Genomic DNA, 14,714 nt, shown 5'->3' on the forward strand with positions numbered 1-14,714 from the left:
ATAAAGATTCAAGACCAGAAGTGTGAAAATAGTTTTTTTCTGCAATCCCATCCATCCTGCAGAAATGGTTTGTTGGGACCTCTGTGATATCGTTTCTACAATTAGAATTAGGTGAAAACCATGGGAAAATCAGAAAGTTGCACATACAAAAAATCTTCATCTCTGGTGTCCCTTGAAAATTCTGCTTGTTTGCATTTCTGTTTCTTCATGGCAAAGGTCAGCTAGAAGTGGAAAACAGCTCTGCATTCTGGTCAGGGCACGTGCTCTCCAGGGAGCCGGAGTCCTCACCTGACTGGACTCCTGGCCCTTAGGCTCAGCATTGGTTGCCATTTTATCAGCACAGTTTGCTCTGTTGCCTTTCATACAGTACAGTTAAGATAAAAGTAAACTTTTATTCTTCCTTTACCTCAATCAAAAGTAGTAAATGAAATTGAGTCCAAGAGGACTATGTGTTTCAAGGAAAATGGTGATAAGAAATGAAGAATGTGCCTATATATTTGATATGCAAACAAAGCATGTCCTTCTTGAAAGAATTAAACTGAAGACACTATTGGAAATAAGTTTTATTAAGAACAGTATCTGCTGTATTTAAAAGGTGCATGGGGTGCCTGGCTCAGTCTGTAGAGTTTGTGATTTGATCTCAGGGTTGTGAGTTTGAGCTCCATGTTGGGTGTAGAAATTACTTAAAAATCATATCTTTTAATAAATAAATAAAAGAGCTAATCAAGAAGTTAAAGAGGAAATTAAAAAGTACATGGAAGCCAAAGAAAATAATAACACCACAGCCCAAAACCTCTGGGACGCAGCAAAGGTGGTCATAAGAGGAAAGTATATAGCAATCCAGACCTTCCTCAAGAAGGAAGAAAGGTCTCAGATACACAACCTACCTAACCTTACACCTTAAAGAGTTAGAAAAAGAAAAGCAAATAAAACCCCAAACCAGCAGAAGACAGGAAGTAATAAAGATTAGAGCAGAAATCAATGCTATCAAAACTAAAAAAACGGTAGAACAGATCCATGAAACCAGAAGCTGGTTCTTTGAAAGAATTAACAAAATTGATAAACCCCAGATAGTTTGATCAAAAAGAAAAAGGAAAAGACCCAAATAAATAAAATCAGGAATGAAAAAGGAGAGATCACAACCAACATAGCAGAAATACAAACAATAATAAGAGAATATTACCAGTGATTATATGCCAATAAAGTCAGCAATCTGAAAGAAATAGACAAATTCCTAGAAATGTATAAACTACCAAAACTGAAACAGGAAGAAATAGAAAATTTGAACAGAACCATAACCAGTAAAGAAATTGAATTAGTAATCAAAAATCTCCCCAAAATCAAAAGTCCAGGGCCAGATGGCTTTACAGGAGAATTCTATCAAACATTTAAAGAAGAGTTAACACCTATTCTCTTGAAGCTGTTCCAAAAAATAGAAATGGAAGGAAAACTTCCAAACTCTTTCTATGAAGCCAGCATTACCTTGATTCCAAAACCAGACAAAGACCCCACTAAAAATGAAAACTATAGACCAATTTCCCTGATGAACATGGATGCAAAAATCCTCAACAAGATATTAGCCAACCAGATCCAACAATACATTAAAAACTTATTCACCACGACCAAGTGGGATTTATACCTGGGATGCAGGACTGGTTCAATATCCACAAAACAATCAATGTGATACGTCACATTAATAAAAGAAAGGACAAGAACCACATGATCCTCTCAATAGACGCAGAGAAAGCATTTGACAAAATACAGCATCCTTTCTTGATAAAAACCCTCAAGAAAGTAGGGATAGAAGAATCATACCTCAATATCATAAAAGCCATATATGAAAGACTCAATGCTAATATCATCCTCAATGGGGAAAAGCTGAGAGTTTTTCCCCTAAGGTCAGGAACAAGACAGGGATGTCCACTCTCGCCACTGTTATTCAACATAGTTTTGAAAGTCTTAGCCTCAGCAATCAAACAACACAAAGAAATAAAAGGCATCCAAATAGGCCAGGAGCAGGTCGAACTCTTGCTCTTCTCAGATGACATGATACTCTGTATGGAAAACCCAAAAGATTCCACCAAAAACTGCTAGAACTGATCCATGAATTCAACAAAGTCATGGGATATAAAATCAATGTACAGAAATTGGTTGCATTCCTATACACCAATAATGAAGCAACAGAAAGAGAAATAAAGGAATCTATCCCATTTACAATTGCACCAAAAGCCATAAAATACCTAGGAATAAATCTAACCAAAGAGGTAAAAAATCTATACACTGAAAACTATAGAAAGCTTATAAAAGAAATTGAAGAAGACACACAAAAAAAATGGAAAAATATTCCATGTCTTGGATGGGAAGAACAAATATTTTTAAAATGTCAGTACTACCCAAAGCAATCTACATATTCGATGCAATACCTATCAAAATAACACCAGCATTATTCACATAGCTAGAACAAACAATCCTAAAATTTATATGGAACCAGAAAAGACCCTGAATAGCCAAAGCAATCTTGAAAAAGAAAACCAAAGCTGGAAGCATCACAATCCCAGACTTGAAGCTATATTACAAAGCTGTCATCATCAAGACAGTATGGTACTGGCAAAAAAACAAAAAAAACAAAAAAACAAAAAAACAAAAAAACCCACAAAAAGCAGACACTCAGATCAATGGAACAGAATAGAGAACCCAGAAATGGACCCACAAACATATAGCTAACTAATCTTTGACAAAGCAGGAAAGAATATCCAATGGAATAAAGACAGTCTCTTCAGCAAGTGGTGCTGGGAAAACTGGGCAGTGACATGCAGAAAAATGAACCTGGACCACTTTCTTACACCATACACAAAAATAAACTCAAAATAGATGAAAGACCTAAACGTAAGACAGAAAGCCACCAAAATCCTAGAGGAGAAAGCAGGCAAAAACCTCTTTGACCTTGGCCACAGCAACTTCTTACTCAACAAGTCTCTGGAGGTAAGGGAAACAAAAGCAAAAATGAATTATTGGAACCTCATCAAAATTAAAAGATCCTACACAGCAAAGGAAACAATCAGCAAAACTAAAAGGCAACTGATGGAATGGGAGAAGATATTTGCAAATGACATATCAGATAAAGGCTAAGTATTCAAAGTCGATAACGAACTTATCAAACTCAACACCCAAAAACAAATAATCCAGAGAAGAAATGGGCAAAACACATGTATAGACACTTTTCCAAAGAAGACATCCAGATGGCCAACTGACACATGAAAAAATGCTTGACATCACTTATCATCAGAGAAACACAAATCAAAACCACAGTGAGATACCACCTCATACCTGTCAGAATGACTACCATTAACAACTCAGGCAACAACAGATGTTGGCGAGGATGCGGAGAAAGAGGATCTCTTTTGCACTGCTGGTGGGAATGCAAACTGGTGCAGCCACTCTGGAAGACAGTATGGAGGTTCCTCAAAAGATTAAACATAGAACTACCCTATAACCCAGCAATCACACTACTAGGTATTTATCCAAGGGATACAGGTGTACTGTCTTGAAAGGGCACGTGCACCCTAGTGTTTATAGCAGCACTATCAACAATAGCCAAAGTATGGAAAGAGCCCAAATGTCCATCAATGGATGAATGGATAAAGAAGATGCGAGATACACACACACACACACACACACATACATACATACATACATACATACAATGGAGTATTACTTGGCAATCAAAAAGAATGAAATCTTGCCATTTGCAACTACATGGATGGAACTAGAGGGTATTATGAGTGAAATTAGTCAGTCAGAGAAAGACAAATATCATATGACTTCACTCATATGAGGACTTTAAGATACAAAACAGATGAATATAAGGGAAGGGAAGCAAAAAGAATATAAAAACAAGGAGGGGGACAAAACATAAGAGACTCTTAAATATGGAGAACAAACGGAGGGTTACTGGAGGGTTTGTGGGAGGGGGTATAGGCTAAATGGGTAAGGGGCATTAAGGAATCTACTCCTGAAATCATTATTGTACTATATGCTAACTAACTTGGATGTAAATTTAAAAATAAATAAATAAATAAAGAGAAGGGGGGAAAAAAGAAAATAAATAAATAAATAGATAGATAAATAAATAAAAGATGCATGATGACTTTCCATTTATTTGTATCTTCTTTAATTTCTTTCATCAGTGTTTTATGGTTGTCAGTAGTTAAAACTACCCAAAGCAATCTACAGATTCAATGCAATCCCTATCAAAATCCCAATGGCATTTTTTACAAAAACAGAAAAAATAATTCTAAAATTCATCTTAAAACACAAAAGTCCCCAAATCGCCAAAACAATCTGGGGAAAATAAATGAACAAAGCTAGAGGCATCATACTTCCTGATTTCAGTGTAATAAAAATACATTGCAAAACTGTAATAATTAAAACATAGGATACTGGTATACAGACAGACATATAAACCAGTGGAGCAGAATACAGAGTCCAAAATAAAGCCATGCACATACAGTCCCCTGATCTTTGACAAGAGTGCCAAGAATATACAATGGAGAAAGGATAGTCTCTTCAATAATGGTGTTGGGAAAACTCAACTCTCACATGCAAAAGAATAAAATTAGACCCTTACCTTACACCATACACAAAAATCAACTCAAAATGGATTAAAAACTTAAATGTAAGACCAGAAGCTATAAAACTTCTCGAAGAAGATATAGGGGAAAGCTTCATGGTATCAGTCTTGGCAGTCATTTTGTGGATATCGCACCAAAAGCACAGAGAACAAAAACAAAAATAGACAAATGAGACTACAACAAACTAAAAAGCTTCTACACAGTAAACAACCAATAGAGTAAAAAGGCAACCTATAGAACAGGAGAAAATATTTACAAATTATGTATCTGATAAAGAATTAACTTCCAAAATATATAAGGAGCTCCCACAACTCAATAACAAAATGCACTAATAACCCAATTAAAATTGGGCAAAGGACTTGAATAGACATTTCATCAAAGAAGACATGTAAATGGCTAACAGGTATGTGAAAAGATGCTCAACGTCACTTAATTATCAGGAAAATGCAAATCAAAACCGTAATGATATATCACCTAACATTGTTAGGACAGCTATCATTAAAAAAAAAAAAAAAGATAGGTGTTGGTGAGGATATGAAGAAACCGGAACACTTTCACACTATTGGTGGGAATGTAAATTTGTACAGCTGCCATGGAAAACAGTATGAAGTTTCCTCAAAAAGTTAGCAATAAGGGTACCTGCCCGCCTCAGTCAGTAGAGTACACAACTCTTGATCCTGTGGTCATGAATTCAAGCCCCATGTTGGGCATAGATATTACTTAAAAAAAAGTTGAAAACAAAAATACTATATGATCCAAGAACCCCACTTCTGGATATTTATCTGAAAGAACTGAAATAAGGATCTTGAAGGGATATTAGCACTCTCATGTTCATTGCTGCATTATTCACAATAGTTAAGATGCGAAAACAACTTAAATGTGCATCAACAGATGAATGGATAGACAAAAATGTGTATATAAACACAAAGGAATATTATTCAGCCTTAAAAAAAAAAAGGAAAGAAATCCTACAATATGCCATGGTATGAATGAACCTTGTGGACATTATACCATGTGCAAGAAGCCAGTCACATGAGGACAAATACTGTATGATTCCATTTATATGAGGTATCTAAGATAGACTTGTAGAAGCAAAGAATAGAATGGGAGCTCTGCAGGGGAGCTCTGGGCAGAAGGGACAGGGGGCTGTTGCTAATCAACAGGTATGTTAAGGTGAGTTAAGTTCTAAATATCTGGCGCACAATGTTGTTCCTATAGTTAACAACACTGTACTGTGCACTTAAAAATCTGTTAAGAGGGTATATTTCATATTAAGTGTTCTTACCACATTAAAATAAAAAAACTAAAAAAATATGCATAGTGAAAAACCTAATAAACTGAAAAAGAATTTAAATTTCAATAGCATTTTTGGAAATTGAATGAAATAAATGATGAAATACCATGAATCATTGCCTGGCCCTAAAGGTGTTGAATTTGCAACCTTTATTGTAGTGTCACTGGTATATAGTCAAGATGTGAGAATGGAGCTCAGAGGTGTGGTTGAGATCATCCAGAGAGTGTGTCTAGAGAGAGAAGAAAAGTAGGCCAAGGGCAGAATCTTGGGGAAACACTTGAGGAAAAGGAGCCTGAGAACGATGAGAGAGAGGTTGAAGGGTAATCTGAGAAGTGTGAGAGCATCAATTCCAGGGGAGCAAAAACATGGGAAGGAAGGAAGGAAGGAAGGAAGGAAGGAAGGAAGGAAGGAAGGAAAGAAGGGAGGAAGGAAGGGAGGGAGAGATCAACACTTTCAAATGTCTTTGTTCTGCTGTTGTATGTGTCCAACCCAGAAGGGAGGCCAGTCCAGCTACAGCATAACTTAGACCAGAGATTCCCAAACTACCTTGGTTCACAATGCCCTTGAGTCTAAGGAATTTTTTCACAGTGCTCCAAAGTCAAGAGAAATACCAAAAAGTTCCAGGTATTAAGTATTTAGGTCCAAGCATCTTAAGTAGCTTATGTCCTTAAAACTTAGTAATCATTTGAAAAAAAAAGACACCAAATTGAGGGAAATCTTAATTTCTTTTTTATTTCATTCTTAAATAAACAATCACTTACTTATGGAATGTGTGCACCTGTTGGGCATTGTACACTTTCTCTAACCTTCTCAAACTGACACCCTCATTAACTGACCTACATTGATTTTTATGCAGAACTTGCTTTTTATCTCAGAAACCATAGTAAATCCAGCATGGAAAGAGATGTAGCTGTATCTCATGTGAAATTGTGAACAATCTCTAGCTAGCTGTTCTCACAATGTCTGATAGAGTTTGATGTGCCCCATAGAGCCCCTATAGGTTTGCTGCAGTGCCCTGAGGCACCTTGGCACACAGTTTGGGAACTATGGGGTTAGACTATATGAGCTGATCTATAATCCTATAATGTATAAGTTTGTTTCTATAGAGACAGTTGGTCTGAAATCCATACCAATAACCTACAAATGAATTTATGGAGTATGACTAATTTCTGCTTTGAATAACTGCTGTCACTGCTAGTTTTCATAGCTTTTTACCAACTAGCTTAGGAAGTAGGATTACCTAAATAAATCCAAAGTTTAATGCCTTCAGTCCTCTCCCCAAGGAGTTAGCAAATATATTCTCCTTTCTCTTGCCTTCCTTCGGTTAGGAAAGAGACAGTGTTGGGGCGCCTGGGCGGCTCAGTTGGCTAAGCGTCTGACGTCGGTTCAGGTCATGATCTCGCACTTCATGAGTTCAAGCCCCGTGTTGGGCTCTTGTGCTGACAGCTTGGAGGCTGGAGCCTGCTTCACATTCTGTGTCTCCCTCTCTCTCTGCTCCTTCCCAATTCACGCTCTGTCTCTCTCTCAAAAATAAATAAATACTAAAAAAAAATTAAGAAAAGAAACAATGTAGAGGGGTTGAGGTGGTGAAAAGAGACAGTGACTGGATCTAAAGCAGCCACACTGGGAATCAGCATAGAGTATGAGGGGCCTGACTGTGTGTTCAAAGTCCTTGTATGAGAACCTCCATTATCTAGCAGCTTCAGATACCACATGTGGCTAGCCAGTGTGTACCTCGGGCAAGTCACCTAACCTTTCTGGACCTCCTCTGTATTTATATGTGTATTTGTACTTGTGTATATATATTATATGCAATCTATATTACATTGAGTAATACACAATTTTATAATATATATTAAAAGAAAAGTGAGAAATTGGACTAAACTTTCTTTTGGGGGGGTGCAAGTGAGTTAGAGGAGAGAGGAAGAGAGAGAGAGAGAATCTCACAAAGGACAGAGAGAGAGAAACTTTTTGTTAAAGATTTATTTTTGACAGAGAGAGAGAAAGAGAGAGTGTGTGTGAGCGGGAGAGGGGCAGAGAATCTGCTGAGGGGCCTGTGCCGACAGCAGCAAGCCCAATGCCAGGCATTAACTCACATACCGTGAGATCATGACCTGAGCTAAAGTCGGGTGCTCAACGACTTAGCCAGTCAGGTGTCCCTGGACTAAACTTTGTATGATATAAGCAGTGCCCTTTTTTTTTTTTTTTTTTTTTTAATTTTTTTTTCAACGTTTTATTTATTTTTTGGGACAGAGAGAGACAGAGCATGAACGGGGGAGGGGCAGAGAGAGAGGGAGACACAGAATCGGAAACAGGCTCCAGGCTCTGGGCCATCAGCTCAGAGCCCGACGCGGGGCTCGAACTCATGGACCGCGAGATCGTGACCTGGCTGAAGTCGGACGCTTAACCGACTGCGCCACCCAGGCGCCCAAGCAATGCCCTTTTAATGCTCTACTCTTGAACAGACTCCACGATTTGAATGATGTCTACTAAACAAGATGCATTTATTTCATAATAATTTGTTTTCCTATTTTTAATCAAAGACCTAGAACCTCATTTAGCGAGCCAGTGCTACCACATCAAATTGATAAAATTATGTAAAAAAAAAAACAAAAACAAAAACAAAAACCCAAAACCATGGTGTTTCAGTTCATTTTTGTCGCAAGTATATGAACAGTTTCCATTTGCCATCTTGAAATAGTGAAACAGCACACATTAGCACCAGTCCCTCAGCCCACTGTTACCATGCTGGACCGTCCCATCCCTTAAGGCCCTTTGTGTGCAAAGATTCTGCACCTCCTCTAACCAAGGAGGAGGAGGTCAGGAGTGGGAGCAAGGAGACGCTGGCGCCCCCACTCGGCTGCCACCACTCTCAGGACCAACCCAGGAGTACCGCTTACCCCGTCCCAGTTTATTCAAGGTTCACGCCCACGGGCTCAGATGCGGTTAGCAAAAGCAACTCCGAAGGAGTCGTTCTCAAAACCATTGCCAACAGCAGACAGGACACCTGAATTCAACCCCCCTGCCTCCACCCTCTTCTGCTTCTGTCTGCACTCCAGTGTGGGGGCGGCCGAAGATGAGACCTGGAGGGCAGGGCCGAGGCGGTGCCAAGGGCTGGATGAGAGAGAGCGGTTTCATAAAGTCTCATTTCCCAGCCACAGCCATGGTTGCCCTTTCAGGCCCAGCCCACGCTACAATCTAGAAAAGAATCCTGGGTTGGGGTGAATTTAGAGCAAGCAAGAGTTCTGTATGAACTGTACCCGCCCACAGCATATACAGCTCCCCACGCATAAGCACCTCACTCACAGTGCCTTCTAGAAGCCAAGAAACAGGTTTCCCTTGGTCTTTGTTTCCTTGGCTGCCTTCTGTAGCTCTGTCATTTGCTAAACACCCTGGTGGGAGCATGTTAAGGCCAGCGGTGTCCCATTTCTTCAACAGACCCTGTACCTTGTACCTTTCCTCTCCTCATAAAGGCTGAAAATGCTCCTCTTTGATTTCCAAAGCCCCCAGCATGTTTACGCAGTGCCAGGAGGGGAAGCTTAGCTCTGGCTGGCTTGCTGGCGGTTTGTGCTAATTGTCTGGCTGCACTTTAAAAAGAGGCTTTTTGAATCTGAGCATTTAGGGAGAAAGTGGAGAAGCGTGGCTGTATGAAAGAGCAATTGATGTTAAATATTCATGGTCTGCTCTCTGTTAATCAAAATCAGTAACCCCCATTGCTTCACTGCCCTCTTGCTGGCTTCTTACTATGATTGTGCTAAAGGAACTTGGATACAAACAATGCCAACAACACACACACACACACACACACCACAAGACGTGGGTGCTTATGGGTTTGAAGTGTTTCCAGTTGACATTGTGCAACTCAGCATTGTCTGTTTTCTCTGGAATGTTGAATGAGCCATAGTTATCCCTTCCGTCAGCATTTTAGAACCACTACCCTCCCCTTTTTCCTTCTCTCATGTTGAATTCACCAAACTTTGTCCTTGCTTAAAAACAAGGCATTTTCCAAAATAATTCTTAAAGTGAATTGCAGCATATTCTAGTTCAATTTTCAGAGATGATAAAATTGTTTTACAAAATAGGGAAGAAATTGACTATAATTGAACAAAATATGGTAATAATATCATAAGTTGTTCTATGAACAACATTGAGGTTATGTTTCCTGGGCTTTTAGGAAATAAACATTTTTTATTTTTATTTGTTGATTTATTTTAAAAGAAGATGTAATACAACCACAGAAACTTTCTAAATAATCACTTGATTTAAAAGGAAAAGAAAAATAGCTCTTACACAAAAGTTTTTTGTTTTATTTTGTAACTATATTTTCCAAGTTTTCTATAATGAGCATGTTTCACCATTAAAATAAAAGGAAGTTATATTTTTTAAAAACTGAATAGTCGCTGAATTTTATATTTCAGAATTCATCAAGTGCTTTCTTCCTTACCTATATCATCTGTAAGGGAAATGTTGGTGAATATGTCATCCTCCTCTTCCTCTTTGCTGGACCCCTCCATCCTGCTCACTGCTCAGGCCTGTTAGTGAGATAAATGAGGGCAGGGAAAAATGGCTGTTCTCCCATGTGATCACCCTTGTTAAATCATTAATAAATGAGTGTCCAAGCAGGTACTATCTGATCCTTGCGCTAGCCACCTTCTTCCTGCTTTCCACCTGAGAGGTTCTTACCTGGGTGTTGTGTTCCTAACCGGAAATAGTTAGAGACCCAAGTTAAAGAGCTATAACCCTTTACCTGAAGCTGTTGAGCTGGCATTACTGCTGTACCCTGGCTAAATGCCAAACCTTGCCTTTAGTCCATTGACAGTTTGCCTGAGCTGCATTATCTACGAACGTTGTCCAAAAAGCACTGGAATGAAATTGGGAGAAGAAATTGAATTTTATGTGATTGGCATATTTTTGGGACACCTACAATAAACTTGTCAAGGATTTTGGTTAGTGACCTAGCAGCATGACTTGGTCACAGAGCCTCAATTTCCTGTCCTACATGATGATAAATCTTTTGTTAAGGATTAAAAGTGGATGCCATGCACTTGATAAATGTCAACCACAATAATGACCACAAATGATCAGACATATGTGAGGAAGTAGTATTTGCTACATAGTGAGCTCATCAGTGCCCTCTCATATTACTATGTCTATACCTCACCCTAGGAAAGTTTATTAAAATGACAGATCTCCCTTCTCTATTTCTGGAGGAGCCCAAGGGAGGGCATATTGGCCTTGCCAGCCCTTAAGCCAAGGGACCTTTGTTAGAGGAGGAAGCATTCTTTTTTTTTTTTTCCTCTTAATGTTTATTTATTTTTGAGAGAGAGACAGAGCATGAGCAGGGGAGGGACAGAGAGAGGGAGACATAGAATCTGAAGCAGGCTCCAGGCTCTGAGCTGTCAGCACAGGGCCTGACATGGGGTTCGAACTCATGAACTGTGAGATCATGACCTGAGCTGAAGTCAGATGCTTAACCAACTGAGCCACCCCAGTGCCCCTGAGGAGGAAGCATGTTTTTACAACTATTTTTCTTGGTCACCTATCTTGTCAGATACATAGACAAGCCCAAAACTATTTTAGAGTTTCTCATTATCACTTTCAGAGGAAAAAAAAATCAACCAAATTTAATGAAGAATTTTAAGCAGATATCAAAATTGAGTTGCTACATAATATGTACTGCCTTAAGTGCTTTGATACATAGGATTTTTTTTTATCCACCTGAGTTCATTGTTGCTATATCAAGCAAAATGGATATAAACTGCTAGAAATCCTGAATGTTAAAAATTAAATTCACTAGAATAGAATTCCCCCCCCCCCAGTTTTCTAATTACAGCCTACAAATATTGAGTGCCTATTTTGTACAAGCTGGGGACTTTGGAGGGTTCAAAGTAACAGATGGTTATTGCTGTCAATAAGCTTATAAAACAGCTCAAAGGCAAGAGTTCTGGAGGTTTAGAGAAAGGGAAGAGTGTGTCTGGTTGGCAGATCTTAGAAAGGCTTAGAGAAAGTGACATTTGAGATGCATGATCAGTGACAAGTGGGGTCTAGTAGGCAAAAATGCTTTCTCAGTGAAGGAGCATGTACAAAGGCCCAGAGATGGGAAAGCAGTAGGCACACAGAGGGACCCAGAGTGGAAGACATTCATAGCTAAGAAGTAGGAGATAAGGTAGAATATAGGTTAAGGTCATATCTAAGAGTGTTTTGAATGTCAGACTGTGTTAGTCCAAGTCCTTTAAGAATTGGACTCTTAGATGAGATTAAAAGGGTGAGAAAAAACAGGGAGGGAGCAAAGAAAAGACCAGGAGATCCATCAGACTGTGATGCAAGACCAACCCAGTGAGGACAAAGCAGGAGGGAAGGTCTAGTTTATCTTTCACACTAAGGAAGTTTCAACAGGGTTGTCAAAGAGTACTCTGGTCAAAGCTGACCATAAGAGCAGTCCTGTGCCTCCCAGGAATGGCCTCCCTTGGCATTCCTGCAGCTCTTGGCTACTGGGTGGGAGCAGCTGGTGGGAAGTGAGGCCTCTGTGCAAACGTGGTGATGGATTTCAGAGCACAGCAGCTGGGGCCTTAGTCAATTACACTCCCTATACTTGAAGGTCTACAAGGCACACGTTCATGGCCACCATATGAGCTGCTTTTTCTAGCAACTCTGTATATAATCATGGACCAGAACTTTAGGAAGCATAGAAATACCTCTCTTGCCTGATCCTTCCTCTGTCAGTCCTAGAAATAATAGCACACACTTAAGTAATACCCTGTGCTAGGCAACAACCATGAGGTAGATGCTAATACTATTCCCATTTAAAAGATGAGGGAGCTGAGGCATGGGAAGATATTAAATAAAAGACAAGCAGTGAAATGCGTGGTAAAGCTGGGAATGGAAACCCTCTGGGTGTAGATCTGTGCTCTTAACCACTGTGTTAACTACTCCTGATAAAATTATTGGGTAAGGGAGGGGATGAAAGAGAAGTAATCAATGTGGCAAAAGAATTTAGAAACCAAAGGGTATGTTTGGTTTAATTATGTATGGGGGTTTTATTTTTATTACTCATGGCCAGTGGTACTTTTTGCCAGAATTAGCCCAAGTGCACGATTCTTTGCCTTTCTGATTACCTTAAAAAAGGACATTTATTTGAAGTATCAATCCTAATGGATGGGGGAATGAAAAGAGAGAAAACTCAAGTCAGTCAGCATTACTACTGTCTCCATAGTCTTTGGGCAAAAGTTATAATGGAGATGTTCACTTTTACCCGGAGTAGAGAATTATCCGTGGATTGAAATTATCCATGGTGAATATTTTCCCCTTTTTTTCTCCTAATAGTTTTATTGTTTTAGCTTCCATATTTAAGTCACTGATTCATTTTGAGTTAATTTTTGCATGTGGAGTAGGGTAGGGGTGCAGCTTCATTTCTTTGCATTTGGATATTTAGCTGTTCTAACACCATTTGTTGAAGAGAATATTTTTTCCCTCATTGAATGGTCTTGGCATCCTTGTCAAAAATCAATTGGTCTAGATGTTGGGGTTTAGTTTTGGAATCTCAGTTCTATTACATGGGACTATATGTCTGTCCTTATGTCAGCACCACCCTGCTTTGATTACCATAGTTTTGTGGCAAGCTTTGAAATCAGGAAGTATGAGTACTCCAACTTTGTTTTTCCTTTTAAATAATACTTTGATTATTTGGGGTCCTTTGAAGTTCCATATGAATTTGAGGATTGACATGAATTTGGCAATGGACTGCTAAATTTTTTTTTTTTCCCAACGTTTATTTATTTTTGGGACAGAGAGAGACAGAGCATGAATGGGGGAGGGGCAGAGAGAGAGGGAGACACAGAATCGGAAACAGGCTCCAGGCTCTGAGCCATCAGCCCAGAGCCCGATGCGGGGCTCGAACTCACGGACCGTGAGATCGTGACCTGGCTGAAGTCGGACGCTTAACCGACTGCGCCACCCAGGCGCCCCTGGACTGCTAAATTTTTAATTAATTTTTTAACATTTAAAAAAAATTTATTATTTTTTTTGAGAGACAGAGTGTGAGCAGGGGAGGGGCAGAGAGAGGGGGAGACACAGAACCTGAAGCAGGCTCCAAGCTCTGAGCTGTCAGCACAGAGCTCAATGTGGGGCTCGAACTCATGAACCATGAGATCATTCCTTAACCCAAAGTCAGGCACTTAATCGACTGAGCCACCCAGTTGCCCCAATGGACTCCTAAATTTGACACCAAAAACATGAGCAACAAAAGAAAAAATAACTTGGACTTCATGAAAATGTCGAAAGTGTGTACATCAAAGGACATTATCAAGAATGTGAAAAGGCTATCTACAGATGGGATAAAATACTTGCAAATCACATATTTGATAAAACTTTAATTTCTAGAATATATAAATAACTCTTACAATTCAACAACAAAAATACAACCCAATTTAAAAAATGGCCAAAGAACATGAACAGATATTTCTCCAAAGAAGATATGCAAGTGGCAAATAAATACATGAAAAGATGTTAAATATTATGGTCATTATAAAAATGCAAATCAAAACCACAATGAGATACAGTCTCATACCTACTAGGATGGAACTAATAAAAAAATAACAAAAGTGGAACATAATGGCAAGGACATGGGGAAATAATCCCATCCATGGCTGATGGGAATGTACAATGATGCAGCCATTGCGGAAAATATTTTGGCAGTTCCTCAAAAAATTAAACATAGAGTTATCATATGAAACTCAGAAATTCCACTCCTGGAGTATATATCCAAAAGTAATGAAAGCATATATTCACAT

General features: G+C 39.0%; 1 protein-coding gene and 1 long non-coding RNA gene across 2 annotated transcripts in view; one reads left to right on the top strand and one right to left on the bottom strand.

Annotated features, from left to right (window-relative positions):
- The window catches only part of SCOC (short coiled-coil protein), a 45,075-nt gene extending 34,580 nt beyond the window's left edge, over positions 1-10,495 (bottom strand). The window contains exon 1 of the mRNA XM_045467122.1: positions 10,370-10,495. Coding sequence (XP_045323078.1) covers positions 10,370-10,439 — 70 coding nt within the window. The 5' untranslated portion in view covers positions 10,440-10,495. The remainder of the gene's footprint in view (positions 1-10,369) is intronic.
- The window catches only part of LOC123592167, a 132,986-nt gene that overhangs the window by 24,644 nt on the left and 93,628 nt on the right, over positions 1-14,714 (top strand). The gene's annotated exons all lie outside the window — the stretch shown is intronic.

The sequence above is a fragment of the Leopardus geoffroyi genome, chromosome B1 (assembly GCF_018350155.1).
Source record: "Leopardus geoffroyi isolate Oge1 chromosome B1, O.geoffroyi_Oge1_pat1.0, whole genome shotgun sequence".
NCBI lineage: Eukaryota > Metazoa > Chordata > Mammalia > Carnivora > Felidae > Leopardus > Leopardus geoffroyi.